Genomic DNA, 20,631 nt, shown 5'->3' on the forward strand with positions numbered 1-20,631 from the left:
CCTCCAATCTCCTTCCGCATCCAACAGCACAAATCTCCATTACAACATCTAACGAATTCAAAACTCCGAAAATCACTCATCTATAGCAAGTGAGTGGAAGCAACCCTGGAGGGACTGCGATAACATTGACTTTACAATGACAAAAACCAAATTAAAGCAATATTTTAATTCCTCGAGTAACGTCAGCTAGTAGTAGTAGACAAAGATTGTAAAAAATTGCACTTAAGGCAACTATTGTAAAACGGTCTACACTGATTGACGACAAACAAATAAATAAATAAATCACTTAGGTATATGTAGAACAACTCATAGACTCAATAATGATCCCACTGCTCTTCCCTAGCAAATTACTCATCATTATACAAAACACCACAGTGGCAATCAGCTTTGTAAGTATTTCATACATCTGAATCGATAACCTTACAAAAATAAAGCTTACGCAGTGAATAATCATTCCTTATTTTGCAACGACAGCCGGCAAACAATCAAATATGGAAGTGGTGGGTTCGATTCCAGGACTGTAAACAAAAAATCGAGATGGACATAGGATAACATTCTGCTTGCAACAAATACACAAAATCATACAATACAATTAAGAACATAGAATGGTTTGTAGAAGCACTGTAGAAGTGCTTAATTGAAAACATGTATAGCAGAAGTATAACTGTTAGTATGAGCGTATTAAACAAGGAAGAATATTCTGCTACATGCCTAACCTACATACAGGTCTATATTAAAAAAAAAGTCGAATGCCTATCACAGCACAAAACGGAACTCAAAACTGAACTAACAGCATCACGTGTAATCAAATATGGAAAGTTAAATCAGTCATCAGTTTACCGTCCTCTCGAACAGCTCGTTGATTAAAATATTCAAAACGTACGATTAGTCACCCCTAGAGTAACATGAAATCAATTTGCTTCATTTTGTGCTGCGGAGTTATTCTGGGTTGCCAAGGTTACACGGCAATCTTACTAAACGCTGAAAATAAGGGTACAAGAAATTATAAGTTATACACCGATTAGTATTGAAACAGTTTTTAAGTAATAAACTTCCAATATTACAGACTTTCCTGGAGATTGTTATGATCCCCAAACTGAAATCCATTTCAAACCTACTGAAGCCCGTCAAAGGCCCGGACTATGTGAGGAAATGACATGTGGAAAGGACCTTTCCATCAATTACTACGGGTAAGTAGTACCCCATTGAACATCCCACCGATTTTTCCCCGAATAAGACGAGTTTCGTCCGTGTGTTCGACCGATTTTGATTCCGAAGATTCAGTCGATTGTTGCACCGACGGTAGACCAAATCAAGCCGAACAATGAGATAGGTCCTAAGTAACATTGATCAATCGATTTTCTCTTTCGGCTTTAAAACCTTATCATGGTTGCCGTTTTAATAAGATGCTAGATATTTTTTTTAACTTTCACCTAGAGCTTTCATATTATGAAACTTTTTAGTTATAGCTCTTACTTTGTACCTGGAATCATCAATTTGTGATCAAAATTTTACCGTTGGAATAGGCTTTTAAAGTTTTTTTCAAAATGCTTGTAAGCTTCCAAAAGGTTTTGGAACTCGGGTCTAATCTCGAATCATTATTTTCAAAAGTTTTGTTCCTCAGGACAGAGAATCGCTTTTTAATTTGTTTTTTTTTCAAATCCCACCAGATAACTTTCATGCCAGGATCACGTGTTCTTTGATATTGCCTCCTAGGGACATTTTTCAGACGGATCAAGAGCTGAAGATCATCGTCTATTATAATTGAATCGAATTCAACCTCGCTTTTTGATACATTTTGGTACATTTTGCTTCAACTAAAGTCAGAGAATCAAGAGCATTATTAATATCATCTTTGGTTTGTAAAGGAATATTTGGATCGAATTTATATTCCATAAATGATAGTTATTGCTGCCAATCAGCTCTATGGTAATTGAAAGCAGAGCTATTAGGATTATCGATCTCAGTTGATGTACGTTTTTATGGTTCCATCTGAGACTCGAGTAGTGTAGTAGTAGTCAAGCAGTTCAGTCCGGTTTTGGCTCGCTCAGTCGAGTTGTTCGAGTTGCGCGTTTGTTCGAGTTGCGCGTTTGTTTGCGTCGTAGTGCCGGTCGCATCGCGTGATGGGAAGGCAGCGCTCCCGGAGCAAGCTCTGAAAGTGGAGAACAATGGTGAAGATAGCTCGTGCGTACCTATCACAAATAGGTACGCTACTCTTCACACCGATGTTGGAAATACCCCACCAGCGGAGGTGAAGCGAACGAAGAAAAAGAAGAAGAATCAGGGCCAGTCCGATGGTGCGAGTGGCCGCGACACCGTGATGAACGTCAGCGACATCGGTGATTTCGACGTTACCGTCGATGATGAAAATTCTGCCGTCCCGAGTGCTCCACTGGTGGTGATGAAAGTGACACTCAGCACGCTCATTGGATCTCACATCGCTGGGCGTTGCAGCTGAATGCAAACTGAGCAGGATCAGCACCAAGGTGATGCTGCGTACCAAAGAGGAGTATGAAGCAACCGTGAAGTACCTGAAGAATTCCAGGGCGGAATACTTCACACATGACATCCCCGGTGAGAAGCCCTTCAAGGTAGTCATCAGGGGCTTACCGAACTTCAGCCCTAAGTCGATCGAAGAAGAACTCAAGGGCCGTTACAAGCTAGCCCCAATCGGATGATGAGGCGAGACGAAAACGTGAAAACGTGAAAACGTACCCGGATTACCTTTTCCTGGTGCATTTTCAGAAGGGTACGGTGACGCTCAATGCGTTGAAGGCCATCCGCTCCATCTACATCATTGTTCAATGGGAGCCATAACGTGGCGGCCGTCACGACGTCACCCAGTGTCAGCGTTGCCTGAATTTCGGGCACGGCACCCGAAACTGTTACATCAAGCCACACTGTGGAAAATGCGCCCAAAATCATGTCTCCTCCGAGTGCGTTGTCGACGAGTCGGAAACGTGCAAATGCGCCAACTGTAGTGGAGCTCATCAAGGGTCCGACAAACAGTGCCCCAAACGTGAGGATTTCAAGCGGATCCAAAAGCAGGCGTCCACAAGAAGCCAACCAGGACAGAAGAAAGAAAACACTCCGACATTCAGGGTGGAGGACTTCCCGCCACTTTGTGCTACGCAACACGGTCAAGAAAATCCACGGATGCAATCCGGCCCCCGTCAAGAAACGTCTGGTGCCTCACCTGGACAAAACTCTCCATCCCCCTGGATTCTGGAGACAACTACCAGCGCAAAACGCCAATCCCGATCTCTTCTCTGCGGATGAGCTGATGAAGATTTTCGTCGACATGACCAGCGCTTTTCGTCAGTGCCGCAATAAGTCCGAACAAATCCAAGTGCTCGTTAAGTTTATCATTCAGTATGGCGTAACTATCGTCACTTGGAACGCTTCCTCTGTGCGAGCTAAAAATTTCCACAAGCACAATATCGACATGGGCCTCCTAGCCTAAGGCGGCGGGTTCGATTCCCGGTCCGGTCGAGGGAATCTTTCGGGTTGGAAATTTTCTCGACTTTCCTGGGTATAGCGTATCATTGTGCCTGCCACACAATATACAAATTCATGCATTGGTAATTGGCATCAAAAGCTCTCAATTAATAACCTCGTTAATAACTGCATTTAAAACACTAAGTTGAGAGCACGCAATAAGCTAATATGCACTAAGCAATAAGCTTAAAATGCGAATAAGAAGAAGAAGAAGAAGAAGAAGAAGCTATTAGGATTAGACATTATCTCTTGGGAGATTTCAAAAGTTACTGGTCAGAACCAATTGGTGTAACCAATTGGCTACAAAGTTGACATGAATCAGTTAAGACCAAATCAATAGTTGATGGATTTCTTGCTGAAGAAAAGCATGTTGGGTTGTTTGGATATTGAATAGTGGTTCTACACCCCATGCACAGTGCCATGGTTCTATACAGTGAAAGGTTTGATATCCGATGCCTGTGTTGTAGTGGTAAACGTGGCTGCTTTCTCAGCCCAATGGGTTTGGGTTAAATCACAGCCGAAGTCGGTGGGATTTTTCTGAGGCATAAAAATCTCTGGTCACGTCTTCCTTCGGAAGGGAAGTAAAGCCGTTGGTCCCTGCCCATATGTGTTGAATGAGTGCGATCCTACGCAGGTGTGGAAGCTGCCTTCCTACACATTCGATTGCCGTCAATGGATGGCAATCAAGGTCCGTTGGTGATTTTCACTAGATTGCGGAACAGCGACCGACGTTAAATAGAGGAATAAAAAAATGTCTGAAGGAACTTCCTGAAACTTTCGGAAGACACTTCCAAAAGAAGAAAGAAAGTGCCCTTTTTACGATCATCTCAGTTGGACCTTAGTAAGAAGGTCGACAAGTTTAAATGGCCTGCAGTTGAAGTGGTGATCCCTGGACGAAAAAGGGCTTGTGGCGACCCAAGCCCTCGGTCAGTGATTTCGTCTCTGTGCACACCGGACTTAGTGCATTTTTGGTGGCTGCTAATTGCAGCGAAGTAAGTCCTTCGGTGGCCGGCAAAGTTCTTGATCGAACACTAAAGATAATACTGTAACACACAACCACACTACATTCATTAGTATACTAACTGTTTGGGATCAAGAAAGGGACATTAGAAGGAATTTTGGGATAAGCAAATGCGGAAGAAATATATCGGTAATATTTTGGGAAATTAAGCAAAGAAAAGGTTGACTGCCTGTCTCCAGGTCTTTTCCACTTGGGCTATCAAGCAGTACGGATCGAACAGTACCAAAGTTAAACCAAAAGTACCATTAATTTGTACAAGTTATTAAGAAACTATTGTGTTAGTGGAAAAGTTATCAAAATAGTCAGTGATCTTATTAAATAATCAGTTATAAAGTCAGAAATCCATAAGTCCAAAAGTCAAACCCTTAGTAATTCCTTCTTTAGTTTCCCAACATCATAGGACCCATTGGTATTTTTACCAAAGTGAGTCCTCGCATAACCCCATGAAACTGCGGTAGGCAGTAGGCCAGTGCGGGTACCCCGTATTACGATCGGCCTCGGTTGATACCAGGTACGGCAGAACAACCCAAGTAACCAAAAGTTCTGATAAAAGGCTATTTGTGGCTTAAGCAGCTTGGTTGGTGTTAGTCTATAGAATTCTAAGCAGCCTCATTTTTAAGTCGTTATAAGAAATTGAAAGTTCCGGTATCATAATTGAAGAGCATTCTAAGCAACTTCTGGCGGAACTTGAACGGAACTTTTAGAAAATATTAAAAAAGGTTTTTGTCCTCTACACCAATTCTATATTTAGTTCGCACTTTTATGAAAGTTATTTCTAAAGGCAGGTATTAATGTGTATTGATTTATCAGCATTAGTAGTAGAGAAGTGGAGCTGTTTGAAGAATTAAAACCCAGTCCTTCTGCGTGAGAGTTCCAGCACGAACCACTGCGTCATCTGAGATATAATAAAGTGAGCTGTTGTCCCGCCAAACTGTTGGAGTTTTCAGTCCAGCTGACTGACTTGAATACGAAGCACAACACCTTGATGAATTTTAAATTGGTGTTTGCCCGCATCGTATTCCAACACATTTGTGGCGCAGTGGTTAGCGTTCGTAGATCGCATGCCGAAAACACGGGTTCGAATCCAGGAAATTACTTTTTATTTATTTTTTATGTTTGGATAGAATGTTGATGCACAGCATAAATATAAGAATTATGATTTATTCGGGCCACTGATCATTTCATAATTACGTACATTAAATTTTGTTACTAATAAAGACTTGTGCGGATTGCTTCATGTGGCTTGAAAGTTTTGTCAGAATATTATTTGAACTTTATGGAACTTGAAAGTTCTGTCGGAACTTTATTTGAACTACATGGAACTTGAAAGTTCTGTCGGAACTTTATTCGAACTTTATGGAGCTTGAAAGTTCTGTCGGAACTTTATTTGAACTTTATGGAACTTGACGGTTCGGTCGGAACTTTATTTGAACTTTACGGAACTTGGAAGTGATTTTAATCGTTGAATGCGGAACTTTTGGTTACTTGGGAACATTCTCCTCTCGGTGGCCACGTGTATGTGGACCAATCGTGTGAGCCTGCAGTTTTCCCAGCTCGTCGTTGAACGAGCTAAGAGCGAGCTCGACATTCACTTTATTAGTGAGTCGAAAACGAAATTAAACCCTGCAGATAAATCTGGTTCCGGCAGCTCCATGTTTCTGGGCAATCCAAATTACTGTCACTAAACTTCGTTTTCAAACACCCCCTAGTAACAAGGCAAGCTTTATCGAGGTTTTAAAGCATTCTACAAGTCTTAATCGAACCCTCATAAAACCCTTATTGTTGCTTGGGACCGTCATTTAATCTAATAACAATTAAATCTGATTCTATGGATAAATAAAACTTTCACGCTTTGGTTATTAATATTGTACGACATTAACGAGGATAGTTCAGTTCTGTTGTGTGTTTAAAATATGTTGCTATGATGCAAATAAATTGACTTTCAATGTATTGAATTACAGTGTTAGCTATTTAATGGATTTTAAATTGAAAACATATAAAAGATAAGCTCAAATGAGATTTTGTTTATCTGTCATAATTCTGCAATATCAAAATGCGATATGGTGTGAAACGCACTTATAAGTGTTTTAACCCGTTTTTGTATTGTTTGATGAAATACATTTTAATTAGCGGAATGCTGCTTCGTTTACTCTAACACATAGTTTATTCGGCTACCGAAAGTTGATTGTACGTGCTTGGATCCTAATTTTGAACACCTTTTATCCTGGATGGATCCTTACCTAACCAATTTTGAATTTTTGAAATTTAACCTTCAATTAAGGATACTGAATGCCGCCTATTTTCATAACGTTGAATATGGAATTGAATTTTGGGTGGTTTAAAAATTAAATTTATAAATCAATAATTTTGTAAATATTAAAAACAATCTCTTAGTCGTACGTCAATAATGCGGTCGTACTTAGGACACTATTCTCAACTTTTTTTCTACGGGCCAACGCCCCGATTTGTGTCATTAGTTGCCAAAACCAATCCTGCAAATTTTAGCTCATTTTGGTGTAACATGAGCTGGCGCGTTTGGTTTAAAGTTTGTATGGGGATTTTGGTTGGAATGTATGCACGCTATTTCAAAACTACCCAAATTTGGGTAGTATCCACCCAGATCGGTAGAAACTGAACCTACCCAAAAATGGGTAAACTGTGTTGGGAGTGACAAGTTGACAAATGAACAACGTCGATCGGATACATGACAATGTTGTTCATTTGTCAACTTGTCACTCCCAACACAGTTTACCCATGTTTGGGTAGGTTCAGTTCTGACCGATCTGGGTGGATTGTACCCAAATTTAGGTAGTTTTGAAATAGCGTGTGGAGAAATTCAATATGACAATTCTTAACAATGGAGAAGTAACACGTTTGGCTGGCCTACCCTCGAATGGAAGTAGATTAGACCTCACACTTTGCTCTAATTCATTATCTTTGGATTGCACGTGGAATGTGATTCAAGACGATAACGATCACTTGCCGATCAAAGTTTCAGTTGCCAGTGGGTTCAATCCGTCGGAACCCGTTAACATCGCGTACGATCTTATCCGTAATATCGATTGGACAAAGTTCAAGAATGTGATAGAAGATGCCCTAACGTCGGTAGAAGGGCTTCCACCATTGGAGGAATATAACTTCTTCTCCAATCTGATCTTGGACAGCGCGCTTCAAGCTCAAACTCGGCCGGTTCCAGGAACGTCTTACCGTAGGAAACCTCCTTCCCCTTGCACAGTGGTTTAAAAGTGAAAATTCGTGAACCTAATTGTATCCTGATGTTTGTGTACATTTTAGCCATTATCTTGGTGGGACCAGCAATGCACTGGGGTTTATCGTAAAAAGTCCGACGCGTTTAAGCTTTTCCGGAACCGTGGAACACCCGTACATTTCGAAGCGTACTCGGCTCTTGAAGGCGAACTCAAGAGCCTCATTAAAGCCAAGAAACGCGGATACTGGCGGCAATTCGTGGACAGATTATCACGCAAAACGTCGATGAATACGTTTTGGAGTACGGCGCGAAGAATGCGTAACCGGTCTTCAAACAACGAGAGCGAGGAGTACTCGAATCGTTGGATTCTCAAGTTCGCGCGAAAAGTGTGTCCTGATTCCATGCCGGCACGGATGATTCCTCGCGAAACGACGAATTCGGTGGACGAGATGAGCCAGCCTTTTCAATGGTGGAACTCTCAATCGCGCTCCTTTCGTGTGGCAATTCGGCTCCGAGGGCTGGATGGATCAAGTTCAACTTGTTGAAGAACCTCCCAGACGTCACTAAGAGGCGCATGTTGAACTTGTTTGGTCAGTTCCTGGAGCTCAATATTGTCCCGGATGATAGGAGGCGGGTGAGAGTTATAGCCATTGAAAAGCCAGGCAAACCCGCGTCAGATTACAACTTGTACCGACCCATCGCGATGTTATCGTGTATTCGAAAATTGTTGGAGAAAATGATCCTTTTCCGCTTGGACAAACCACCTACTCTCAGATACTCAGGGTACATGGGCAAGGGAACGTTTCCGTAGGGGCAAGGGAACGAATGACTGTCTCGCGTTGCTTTCCATAGAAACTCAGCTGGCTTTTGCTAAAAAAAAAGAGCAAATGGCTTCTGTTTTGTTGGATATCAAGATGGTTTTTGATTCAGTATCGATTGAAGTCCTTTCAGACAAACTCCACGCATGTGGACTTTCTCCATCAATTAATAACTTTTTGTACAATTTGCTGTCAGAGAAACATATGAGCTTTTCTCATGGAAGCTCTACAGCTTCACGATTTAGCTACATGGGTCTCCCCCAGGGATCATGTTTAAGCCCCCTTTTGTATAATTTCTACGTCAGAGAAATTGATAATTGTCTTAGTGAAAACTGCACGTTGAGACAACTTGCAGATGACGGCGTAGTGTCTGTCACAGGGCCCAAAGGGTTCGACCTGCAAGGGCCCTTACAGGATACCTTAGACAATTTGTCTACTTAAGCTATTCAGCTAGGTATCGAATTCTCCACGGAGAAAACTGAGTTGGTAGTTTTTTTTTAGGAAGCATAGCCCAGCACAACCAAAGCTTCAACTTTTGGGTAAACCGATAACTCATCCTATGTCCTTAAAATATCTTGGGGCTGGTTCGATTCTAAATGCACCTGGAGATCCCACATTGAGTATCTGAAGCGGAAATGCCAACAAAGGATCAATTTTCTCCGTACAATTACCGGAACGTGGTGGGGAGCCCATCCGCAAGATCTTCTAACGTTGTACCGGACAACGATTTTATCGGTTTTAGAGTACGGTAGTTTCTGCTTCCAGTCGGCGGCTAAAACGCACGTCATCAAACCGAAACGGATCCAGTATCGTTGTCTTCGTATCGCGTTAGGATGCATGCACTCGGCTTATACGATGAGTCTTGAAGTGTTGGTGGGCATCTTGCCACTCTCTGATCGGTTTTCGGAATTGTCCCTCAGGCTCCTCACCCGTTGTGAAATTATGAACCCACTGTTGATTGCAAACTTTGAGGAGCTTCTTGAGCTAAACCAAAGAGCTAAACCATCACACTCGTTTTATGTCAATGTACTACGTGTACATAACACAGGATGTCAGCCCTTCGCAGCATAATCCCTATCATGTTTGCTTCACCGACTTCGGAAATTCTGTTCGTTTAGATTTATCCATGACGCAAGAGATTCGCGGAATCCCAGAGCATCATCGTTCCATGATTGCTTCGTCAATTTTCACTCCAAAGTTTGGCCAAGTTGATTCCGCAAGATCGTTCTTCACAGATGGATCACTAATAGAGGCGTCCGCTGGTTTTTGTATTTATAACGAATTTCATAGCGCCTCTCGAATGCTTTATGCCCCTTGTTCCGTATATGTTGCTGAGCTGGCGGCAATACATTATACGCTAGAAACTATCGCCTCACTTGCACCAGATCATTATTTTATTTTTACGGATAGTCTCAGTTCTGTCGAGGCTATTCGCTCCATGAGGCCGGTAAAGCACTCCTCGTATTTTCTCATGAAAATACGAGAGCTTCTAAGGGTTTTATCTTTAAGATATTTTGTCATCACCTTTGCATGGGTCCCATCTCATTGCTTGATTCCGGGCAATGAGAAAGCGGACTCACTTGCAAAGGTGGGCGCTATGGAAGGCGATATTTACGATCGACAGATCGCCTTCAACGATCTTTTCTTCATTAATGGTCAACAGTCGCTCGCCAGCTTTCAAAATAAATGGAGTTTGGGACGATGGCTATATTCGATCATTCCTAAGGTGTCGAAGAATCGTTGGTTCAACGGGTTGGATGTGGGTTGAGACTTCATTCGTATGATGTTTCGCCTCATGTCCAATCACTACTCGTTAAACGCTCACTTGTTCCGTGTTGGGCTGGGGACAGCAATCTCTGTGAATGTGGACAAGGTTACCAAGACGCCGATCATATTATTTGGTCTTGTGCTGAGCATCGTGGAGTCAGATCTGAGCTGTATGATTCGCTTCGGGCTCGAGGTAGACAACCTAAGGTTCCAGTTCAGGATGTTTTGGCTGGGCGTGATCTGGAGTTTATGAAGCTCATATATGTTTTCTTGAAGAATATTAACCTTAGATTGTAAGTTTGATTAACCTTGTGTTTAGTTTGCATTTTGGTTGTGTGTGTGTTTTGTAATAATAGTATAATTACAGTGTTGATATCAAGTTGAATAGGAATAAGTTCATGTTCTCCTTCTCCCTCACCCCATCCATGAAACTGTAAATCTCTACTAATCTCGAGACGACCGCGAGTACTCTCGCCAATCTTCAACTGTTTAAAAAAAATGATGAGTTCATAATAAAAATAATTATTATGTTCCTACTTACGAGAATCGAAAAACGAACAACTAGGTACTGCCGTTACAAGACAGTCACTGCACTGATTTGTTTTGTTTACCAATTTGACACCGTGCGGTGGCAATCGAGGGATTACTACGATGTGTATCGCCAACCTACACGAAACGAAAATTAATTATTTCATTCATTTTTGCCAAAACATAGGTCCTATAAGAATGCATATATGGTATGTGTGACCATTTATATATGTCATTTGACACATGATCATTAACTGTTTGCAAGGTGTCTACTTATTACTTGACTTATAAATTTTTTGAATAATCAGCAATAGAAATTTGCCAAAAGGTATAAAGTGATTTCTATCAGCTGCACAGTAAAACAAATTGTAATATCGATCAACGTAATTCAAGCTGAATAATTATGTAATAGCAAAAAGCAGATACAATATTACATCAATGGATGTAATTTTGCTCGCAAAATCAATGTACATCGTACAACGAAATATTACACAACCAGCGGAATGACCTCTGTGCAGCTGTTTGGATGTAACATTCAACCACTTTTTTCTGTGTGTTCTATTATCGGCAACCCTAAAAAAGAGCCATATTTTGTAGTGCTAATATTTCATTTAAAGAAAAATATGGCATAAAAGGATTGTTCAGTAGTTAAACTGAAATCAGATTGAATCTGAAAAGCTTAAGAATCGTTTGAATACATCCAGCGGATGAGAAAATACAGTGAAATTAACGTTTAAATATTGATTGCCTAAAATAGTAAATGGGTGCTAAAACACAAAATTGAACCTAGTTGATTGTTTTTTTTAGATTGAATAAAGCAAAGAAGAAAACGAGTGCTCAAAACAGATGCAAAGTAAAAGAGCACTTGGCGATTGCGCACTTGTCAAGAGTCCAGTTTCAAATGCAAAATACAATAATGTAAGCACACAACCACTTAGAACCACTGCGAATTTCAGTTTTTTTTTTCTTCAAACCGTAAACCACAGTTGCTTTGAGCTGCATAATTTAGTATAGATGAAAGTAAATGTGTTATAATTTGGATCAGACGACTGACTGTTACAAAGAATCAACCTTAGGTAGAAACAAACAAACAGCTTGCCGACTTTGGAACCATTACACAATGTCGCAGTATTATTTTATTTTTGTGAATGGAAAGAAGTCTGAAGGTAGTTTAACACATGTTCACGGTATATACAAAGATCCTCATAAAACCTGATCGAGATATTTACATATTGTCGTTCATTATCAACAATACAGTGCTACAATCGTTAAAACCACCGACCGATGTCTAAAGGAGCACAGTTCTCGCTGATACTTGTCGTGAGTCACAACGTGCTTTTCTTGCTAATCAATAATTTGTGTATGATGAAGGTACTCGTAGTGATTATTGCTCTGTGCTCTTTAATCGCAGTAGCACTTGCTGGGCAAAGCGTCCTGTTAAACGCAACTCATCCAGGTTTGTAATACTAATTGGCACTTTGTTGATCACATGGCAACGAGTGCTACAATTTGTGATGTGATTCCAGATCATCCGGGCAAGTGCTACGATTCTTCCTCGGATATTGAGTTCAATCCTGATGAAACAAAATCGATTCCCGGCACCTGTACCGAGGCTTTCTGCTCCAAGGATTTCTCCCTGACTTACACGAGGTAAACGTTTCTATTGCAAAAGAAGAACATGAACCATCTATATCTATCATTTTAGCTGCATTGTGTATACACTAGACGACCCAAACTGCGAAAAGATAGAACAGGATTTAAGCAAGGACTACCCAGAATGCTGCAAAAAATATAAATGCGTACACGATGGAAAAGTTTCTTATCATTGATCATTTTCCAGCAGTGAAATGAATGTATACTTTATATATGCAGTCAGCGTTGCTAGAACTATCGATAAATCGGTATTTGTACCGATTTTTTTAACGCCATATCGATAAATAATTGAGGACAAAAATATATACCGATTTTCTGTTTTTCATACCGATAAATACCAAAATTCTGTTCTGTTCTTGTGTTGTACACACAACGCACAGCAGCTTAAGCAACAGGTGAAAACTAACGATTTTAAATTGGCTCACTTGACTAGCCTATTGGTCCCAAGCTAAAGATTAACGTACCCCATTCTAGTCGAAATTCTAGTACTACACTGTGTTTGTTTTGATTCGCTATGAAAGTTTGACAGATAAAATGAGAGGCTCGTGGGTTTTCCTGTTTCGAGGGTTGCATCGATTAGCTTGGAACCGAAGATAGTCAGAGCTGAGCCAAAAAGTTGATCACGTTTCTTCGGGACCTACTAGTCTTAGAGTTACCTCTATGGCTTAAGCGCCACTCTCTGACTAGAAAGACTGCTGACGCGTTTTCCGGTCCGGCAATGAGACTCGGTCTGAGGGCGAGTTTAAATGGCTCAAACACTACGGTTTCCCTAGCTTACCCAAACGGGAAACAAAATATGCGGAAAGGAAAGAACAAACTCTTAATACTATAGTATTTAGGACGAAGCTTAATAATCAACTAGGCGAAAAAGCATTTATATTTTCTTGGAACTTCTCAGAGTTAAAACAGCCGGACTATTTACATTGGTCTGGGGAAGGTTCCTAAATTTGAGCTCAAATTGACTATTCTATACTTACGGTTTCGATGCTACTGTCTTCTGCCCCTACTACAGCACGGTGGGCGCCGTTCCGCTGAACGAAGAATGCTCGATGCGTATAGATCCCGATGCGACAAAGGCGGTGTTCTACGACGAGGTGGCGTCGGTAGCATTGGTGCTCAGCACGGAAAACAAGATCGACGAAAAACAAATCAAGGAAAAAAAACGTGGTTTTCCTGAGCCGATCGATGATTTCTGCCTTCGTGAATCAATGACCGAAGTTATCACGAAATTCAGCGTAAGAGGCAGAACAGTCCACACGCAGAAACCATTCGGCCTCCGTACCCGGTTTTATTAATCCGCGGATGCATATTAGCAAAATATCTGCATCTCCGCCCACAGAATCAAACGCACGTTCGCAGTCATTCATCCATCTCTCAGGAACCGCCAGTAAACGATGGGACAAGGTGCCTTACATTCCGATACTCTGGTGGCCGAACTAACTCGTTACTAGCCAGTTCCCGGCGTAAGTCATTGTTTTTTTTTTTTTTTCATTTGGAGAATCAGGATCTCTTCGTCGAGGGCATCCTCCTCCTCGTTGTCTGCTGTTAATTCTCCTCCATCACTGGCTGTCGTAAAAAGAACGCAGAAGAATCATAAAGGTAACTATAAGACCAGAAGGTCCCGAAGAAACGTACTCAACTTTTTGGCTCAGCTCTGGTACTATCCCAAGCAATCAATGCACCCCTCCAAACATATGAAAATCCCCGAACCCCTCATTTTATCTGTCAAACTTTCATAGCGAATCAAAACATAGTGTAGTACTAGAATTTCGACTAGAATGCAAAGTAAAGCAGGAATACCTAAAATTCGGTAAAAAATAACGATAATCGAACAAAAGTGCACCTACCTAAATTATACACTCGGACATGAAGCATAAGGCTTTTTTTAAGGCGTTAAGATTGTTTAGTTCACTAGACTTGAAGCAACAATCAATACGAAACTAACGATTTTAAATTGGCTCACCACTTAAGTAGCCTATTGGTCCCAAGCAAACGATTAACGTACCCTATTCTAGTTGAAATTCTATTACTACACTATGTTTGTTTTGATTCGCTATGAAAGTTTGACAAATAACATCAGGGGTGTGTGGATTCATGCAGAACATGCAGGGGTGAGTGAAATAGCTTGGGACTGCTTGGGACCGTTGTTCTGGTACTGAGTGAGCCAAAAATAATAATGATTTTCTTCGGGACCCAGTGGTCTTAGAGTTACCTCTATGCTTGAAGTGAACTAAATAAAAATCATTAGAAATCCCGTCACGCGAATCGCCAGGACGGGATTTCATTTTCATTTTGATTACTTGGACTGGCACAACTCCAAGTAATTTTGCCAGTTCATCTTTGATCTGATCCAGGGATTCATCACTGGGCAGTCCTTTCATGACAACCTTCAACACACGTTCAATTTTGGTGTCGTAAGTTAAAAATTTATGCTGCTTCTCAGTAAGATACTTGAGAAAAGACATTTGAATCCGTCCAAGGTTTCAGCCAATACACGGCTTCAACCAATACACGGCGGCAGTGAAAACTTCAATTTCACGAAGTTCAAAAGTTTCGTGCGAAGAGCATGGAAATCGAATGTGGTTATCATAATAGGGGGAATCTTTTACTTCTTGGCATTAAGCCACGAAAGTTTGTTAGAATTTTTCCTGGATGATGGATCATTCTCATCATCCGCGAGCAAATCAAATTTATTGCTCAAATTAATTTCATCAGGAGGGGGATCAAGAGATTGCCCCTTTTCTTTTGCGCTTAGGCGCCATGGCGGCTGTAAATTTTTTATCAACTTCGACTTCCAAGCAGATTACTATAAGAATCTGAAGGATCGAAGAGGAATTTTCCAAATCGATATCCAAAAAGGATTACGTCGGGTAGGGTCCAAAGAAGGATCGAAGGGGAATAAGAGTCGAAAAGGTAGACAATTTAGAGGTATATTGAGCACTGAAAAGTGCTCTTTAAATTTGTTGTAACTTTAGGTAGTAACGGGTGTTCAATAAAAAATGAGAATGATTTCAGTGCCGTCCAGCGCTCTTATGAGAGCGTCGTACGGCTGACCAGGGCCTCTTCTCCAATATTCATCGACGTTTTTTTGAAGAATAAATTTTTTTTTACTAGCTATATGACTGAATTTTTTTTTTTTCATTTTTTTTAGTAACAATTCCTTCAGCAAAAAGCAAATAGATCCGCATGGCACGATGCGGACTCAACCCCAATGATGGTTTGCTTTCTAAAACCAGTATTAGGGCTACATTGAGCCTGTTGATATTTTTTTCTTGATTTTGTTTTCCGTACTGAGCACCAATGCTACCGACGCCAGGGAGGCAGCTCCCACAACTGGACCCTACCTAAAGACCCATCAACTCATGAACCGGGGACCAACAGCTTTACTTCTCTACCCTATCAATCATGGTCTATGTGATTTAAATGGGTAGGGCCATGGTACCATTACGTATGATTTTGTGTCCTTGCTGTTGCATACACCATTACTGACTAACTTAACCTATTTAATGTCGCAAAAATTATGTTTTCGTCCCTTATTTATGTTTCCACTTGGGGCCCCTTCCTTAGCTCAGTCGGTAAAGGCGCAGCTACAAAGCAATACCATCCTGGAGGTGACTGGGTTCGATTCCTGGTCCGGTTTAGGAATTTTTCAGGTAGATTTTTTTTCCCGACTTCCCTGGTCATAGAGTATGATGGTACTTGCCACATAATTATACAAATGAAAAAATGGTACAAACATCGAAAGCTCGCAATTAATAACTGTGGTTGAGAGCACGCAATAAGCTAATAGGGATAAGAAATAAGCTTGAAATGCGAAGAAGTTATTTTTGCACTCTACCAACTCCGAAAATGTTATCACACTCACAATTTATGGAACTTAATGGTAATGTTAATGTGACTCTCTCTCTCTCTCTCTTCAATTTCAGATGTGGTTCAGTACATGTTTCCAGTCCAGACTGCGTAGAAATTGAACAGGACCTAAGCCAGTCTTATCCGGAATGCTGTAGAAAATACAAATGCGTTATCAATGGGGAAACCAATTATCTGTAAAAGCGCCGTACCTATCAAGAATTAAAGGTGCACTTGTTTTATGTTTTATGAGCTATATTTTATCGCAGGGTGTTCGGAAAAAATAACTCAACATCAATAGCTTTAGCGGTAATACTTATTTGTTTCTATTTGCAGATTTCAAATGCCCTGGAATAGTGATGTCTTGTATTTTCGTTAGCAGATACTGATTGATTCGTAGAATAAATAAAATGCATCACAACTTACTCGACACATTCTTTCTTTAAGTTTATCAACAACTCATCGTCCGAAGCTGAAAAATCTGAATCGATTATCTTCTCTTTTTTTATGGCAGGCAGTTTCGTCACACTGGTTTTCGAACAGGGCCGCTTCCGATCCGGTCTCCAATCATCATCATCATCATCGTCGTCGGTATTGCTTGGAGTAGCTGTGATCTTTCTTCTAGGTCGGCCACGTTTCCTTTGGGCACGAGAAGAGGTTGAACTGTTACTGCTGCCAGCTGTCGCTTTGGCCAGCAGGTAAACTTGTTCGCATATTTCCTCCATTTGTTCCTCTGACAGTTGATCCAACTCCAAGACCATGCTCGGATGAGTCTCTAGGAAATCCTTGCAGATTGTATGGACGGTATATCCGGATTCATTCTCGTAGATAAGTGGCATCTCGATGGATCGGCTGAACATGAGTTCGGACATTTCTTCGTCGTTGACAACACGGGCATAGTTGATGATGTCCTCGACAGAACCGCATACTGTTCGATATGCGTCCACCTTGCTCAGCACCAGACCATTTGGGAATAGCATCTTGATTTTAAGGAACTGGCTTCTGAATTGGCTGAGATCTTTCAGCAGAAAATCCTTGTCGTGAGCGTTGTGCAAAAGGATCTGGTGTTGATTCAGAAGTTTAAGCTGCTTGAATTCCCGTTTACAGTAGCGACAGTTGTACTGAGCGAGATGATTTCTCATGTGTTTAGCGATGCTGTATTCATTACTGAACACATCAGTACAACAGCTACAAATGTGACGGATTCGAACGGATTTCGGGGTCAGGGAGAAACTGCTGGGTTCTCCGGCATAAATGCATACGTCAATATGATTTTCGTACTCATAACGACTGTCAAAGGTCAACTTACAGTGGTTGCACGTGTAAAGGCTGTTGTTCTGCTCGAGCATTCTATGAAGGAATTCGTCATCCATGTAGTCGCAAGGGTCTTCATTTTTGCTAGCGCTGTGATACACCTTGAAATGTTTCAGCAAATCGATTTTTTCTCCTGTGACAACATAGGGACACTCGCCACACTTGAATGCGTTCTGATGATCCACACACGCAAAGATCTGGCCGGGGTGATTGACCATGGCGTGCATTTTGATATCATAATACGTCGACAGTTTGTCACAATAGAAGCAACGAACGAGTTTGTACAATTTATACATCAGGGGCTTGCCACCACCGTCCTCCTTGTGCAGCTTGCTCCAATGCTCTACCATGTCGTCCATCAAGTCACACTGCACCTGACAATAGTAACAGACATACTTTACAAAATAGTCGAAACGCTTTCGTTTTTCCTTTTCGATAGCTGAGTCATCGAAAACAACCAACGTTTGATCTGGATGTTGTTCGAGAAAATGGCTCTTAGTATCCCCGGCATTGACCGACACGAAAGAACACGACTCAATTCCACAGCTAAATTTTCTTCCCTTGTCATCACCTGATCCAACTTGCTGACATGCCGATTCCGATTGATCCACTGGAATTTTCTTAGGCGGTAATTCATGGAACAAAGAAATTATAAGTATTTCGCTGTTTGGGTGATTTTTCGTAAAGTGTAACTTGAAAGATTCATTATCGGACGATTTATACGCGCAATACGAACATTTGTACTGATTGTCCGTTAGCTTGTGATCTTTTGTCATGTGCTCCACCATCTCCGCTCTGGATGGACGAATCATTTCGCAAAGATCGCACTGCCATTCCGGATCTGCAGTGTAGTGCGCTTCCCGTAGCACCAGAACCGACCCCAAATTCCCATGACACTGCTTGATGTGGGCCAAGATAAGGAACTTCTCCTCGCGAAGATAGTCACATTCTTGATGGTTGCATTTGTACAGGTTATTTCCATGCAGTTTCAAATGGTTTGCAATCTTGTCAATGCAAATAAAACCATCACTGAGAACAGCATTACAGTGCGGACAGTTGTATGTCTTCTCATTACGATGTGTCCGGTAAACATGAGTTCGCAGATCGGCAAACACCGGAGGACAATCAAATTTGCATATTCCACACTGGTACAGCTTGATCGGATCAACTCTCTGAGGAATAGTTGCGCTAGAGGCCACTTCATCAGATGCAAACATAATGTCAGGTTCATCAGGCGGCATACATTCCAGTTCTGGTAGGTTTGCTATGCTCACAGCAGATGCATCGTTATGTTTCTCCAAATGGCGCTTGAGATTCTTCCTAATCTTCGTCGTATAGTCACAGCTGGCACAGAAAAGATCCTCTGCGAAGATCTCCTCCACCGGAAGCTGATCAATTTCGCTCGGAGCGAACCGCTTTTTCTCGCTTATACCTTCCTCCTTTAGGATATTATTCGCATAATCCTGCAACTGCCCAGCAGTCACATTCTGCGGACAAATAATCACCAGATCATTATGGATGTCCCGCTTTTTCGGGTGCAGGTAAGTCAAGATCACATCGGTACTGTTATGATCGTGCTGCACGTGCAAAATCATCATCTTCAGAAAATGGCTCTTGCGATCGCACATAAAACACAAATAACGATGTCGCCCGTGAGTCTTCACATGGGTTATCAATTCATGCGCCGTTTTGAATCGATCCGAACAGTGGAAGCAGTTGTAATTCGATAAGTTATGAAACTTGAGCAAATGCAGATTCAGTTTCACCGGATCAGTAAACTTGCTGTTACATCCCTCGACCCCACAGACATTCAAAGCCATTCCGCAAAATCCCGTGTGCTCTATCATCTGGCTCACTTTTTTCTCCAACCGATCAAACTTGTCAATACTTCCCTTGAACAGGAAATCGATCCGTATCTGAGTCGTGCTGGAAAACTTCTTCACCAGTGGCGACTCCTTGGAACAACCCGGCTGAGGAGATGGTGACGGAACAGGCGTACCAGATTTACTCGAATCTGCCCGAGAATCTTCGTCGGATTCCAAACTAACACCATTACTGTTACTGGATTGCGTATCCGCTTCAGCTACCGTAGTTTTGTACATATCGCCTTTGGATTCGGCAGAGCTCGTCACAACGGTACTGCTACTGACCGGTTCTTGCGGTGGCTTTGCTTTCGTTGGTGCCATTGGAAGAGGCCCTTGAATCATTGGAAGCGATTGTACATTTGTGATAATCGGAGTCGAACTCATCGCGGAAGTTGTTATAGGCTTGGCAGTGATTGTAATACCGGGAATGTTGGGTATAGTTATCAGACCACTGGGAGTTATGGCTGTCAGTGCAGGAGGTTTTGGCACAACACTGTTGGCTGATGGAACTATCGACGGCGACTCCGGTGGAAGCTGAGCTACACTCTGAACGCAGCTTATCACAGGAAGTCCATCGTTTCGATGAATAGCCGTCAGTGGAGGCAACGATACCATGCCTTGAACGCTGCTAATCACCGGAAGCGGTGATTGCTTGTGAGAAGCAAAACTTTGAACACCACCCTGTACAGAGCTTATCATCGGCATTTGTATCGGAGGTGGACCAGTGGCACTCGGTCCCGTTGTTATGGTCGTAGGTTGACCAGGTCCTGAAGGGGCAGGTGGTCTAGCATTCTGTACCGGAATGGATATGATCAATGGACGACCCGCTTCATCAGTAATTTGAATCTGAATATTCGAAGCCTCTGTTGATGAACTTGGTCCTGCAGTAGCAGGAGTTGCGACTGCATTCGACATGATCTTGTTTACCACCGGTTCTTTTTTCGGGTATGCCATGGATTGATTGACTTGTAAGCCGATCGGTTTGTAGTTCAACTGTTCAGGAGTATAGTTGCACCTTTTGAACAGATCCGGAGATACCGTGCAACTCATCGTTTTCAACTCCATCGATTCGATCTTATTAGGCGGATAGTCCACGCCGTCTGGTCTCTG

At 41.8% G+C, this 20,631-nt stretch overlaps 3 protein-coding genes across 6 annotated transcripts in view; 2 read left to right on the plus strand and 1 right to left on the minus strand.

Moving 5' to 3' along the window:
* The first annotated feature begins 740 nt into the window (after window positions 1-740).
* LOC135712591 (uncharacterized) lies at window positions 741-16,764 on the plus strand. The gene is made up of 4 exons (XM_065235579.1): window positions 741-993; window positions 1,067-1,190; window positions 16,420-16,570; window positions 16,679-16,764. Exons 1-3 carry the CDS (start codon window positions 906-908, stop codon window positions 16,541-16,543), a joined length of 336 nt encoding a protein of 111 aa, XP_065091651.1. The 5' UTR covers window positions 741-905; the 3' UTR covers window positions 16,544-16,570; window positions 16,679-16,764.
* On the plus strand, window positions 12,110-12,674 carry LOC135712396 (uncharacterized). Its single transcript, XM_065235400.1, has 3 exons — window positions 12,110-12,296; window positions 12,367-12,490; window positions 12,546-12,674. Exons 1-3 carry the CDS (start codon window positions 12,125-12,127, stop codon window positions 12,667-12,669), a joined length of 420 nt encoding a protein of 139 aa, XP_065091472.1. The 5' UTR covers window positions 12,110-12,124; the 3' UTR covers window positions 12,670-12,674.
* Window positions 16,725-20,631, minus strand: part of LOC135710518 (uncharacterized) — a 47,339-nt gene continuing 43,432 nt past the window's right edge. For all 4 annotated transcript variants that reach the window (XM_065233220.1, XM_065233292.1, XM_065233147.1 and 1 more), the window contains one exon: window positions 16,725-20,628. In XM_065233220.1, coding sequence (XP_065089292.1) covers window positions 16,765-20,628 — 3,864 coding nt within the window. In that variant the 3' untranslated portion in view covers window positions 16,725-16,764. The remainder of the gene's footprint in view (window positions 20,629-20,631) is intronic.

The sequence above is a fragment of the Ochlerotatus camptorhynchus genome, unplaced genomic scaffold, assembly GCF_037179485.1.
Source record: "Ochlerotatus camptorhynchus isolate MF236.1 unplaced genomic scaffold, CSIRO-AGI_Acam_v1.1 ptg000003l, whole genome shotgun sequence".
Lineage (NCBI taxonomy): Eukaryota > Metazoa > Arthropoda > Insecta > Diptera > Culicidae > Ochlerotatus > Ochlerotatus camptorhynchus.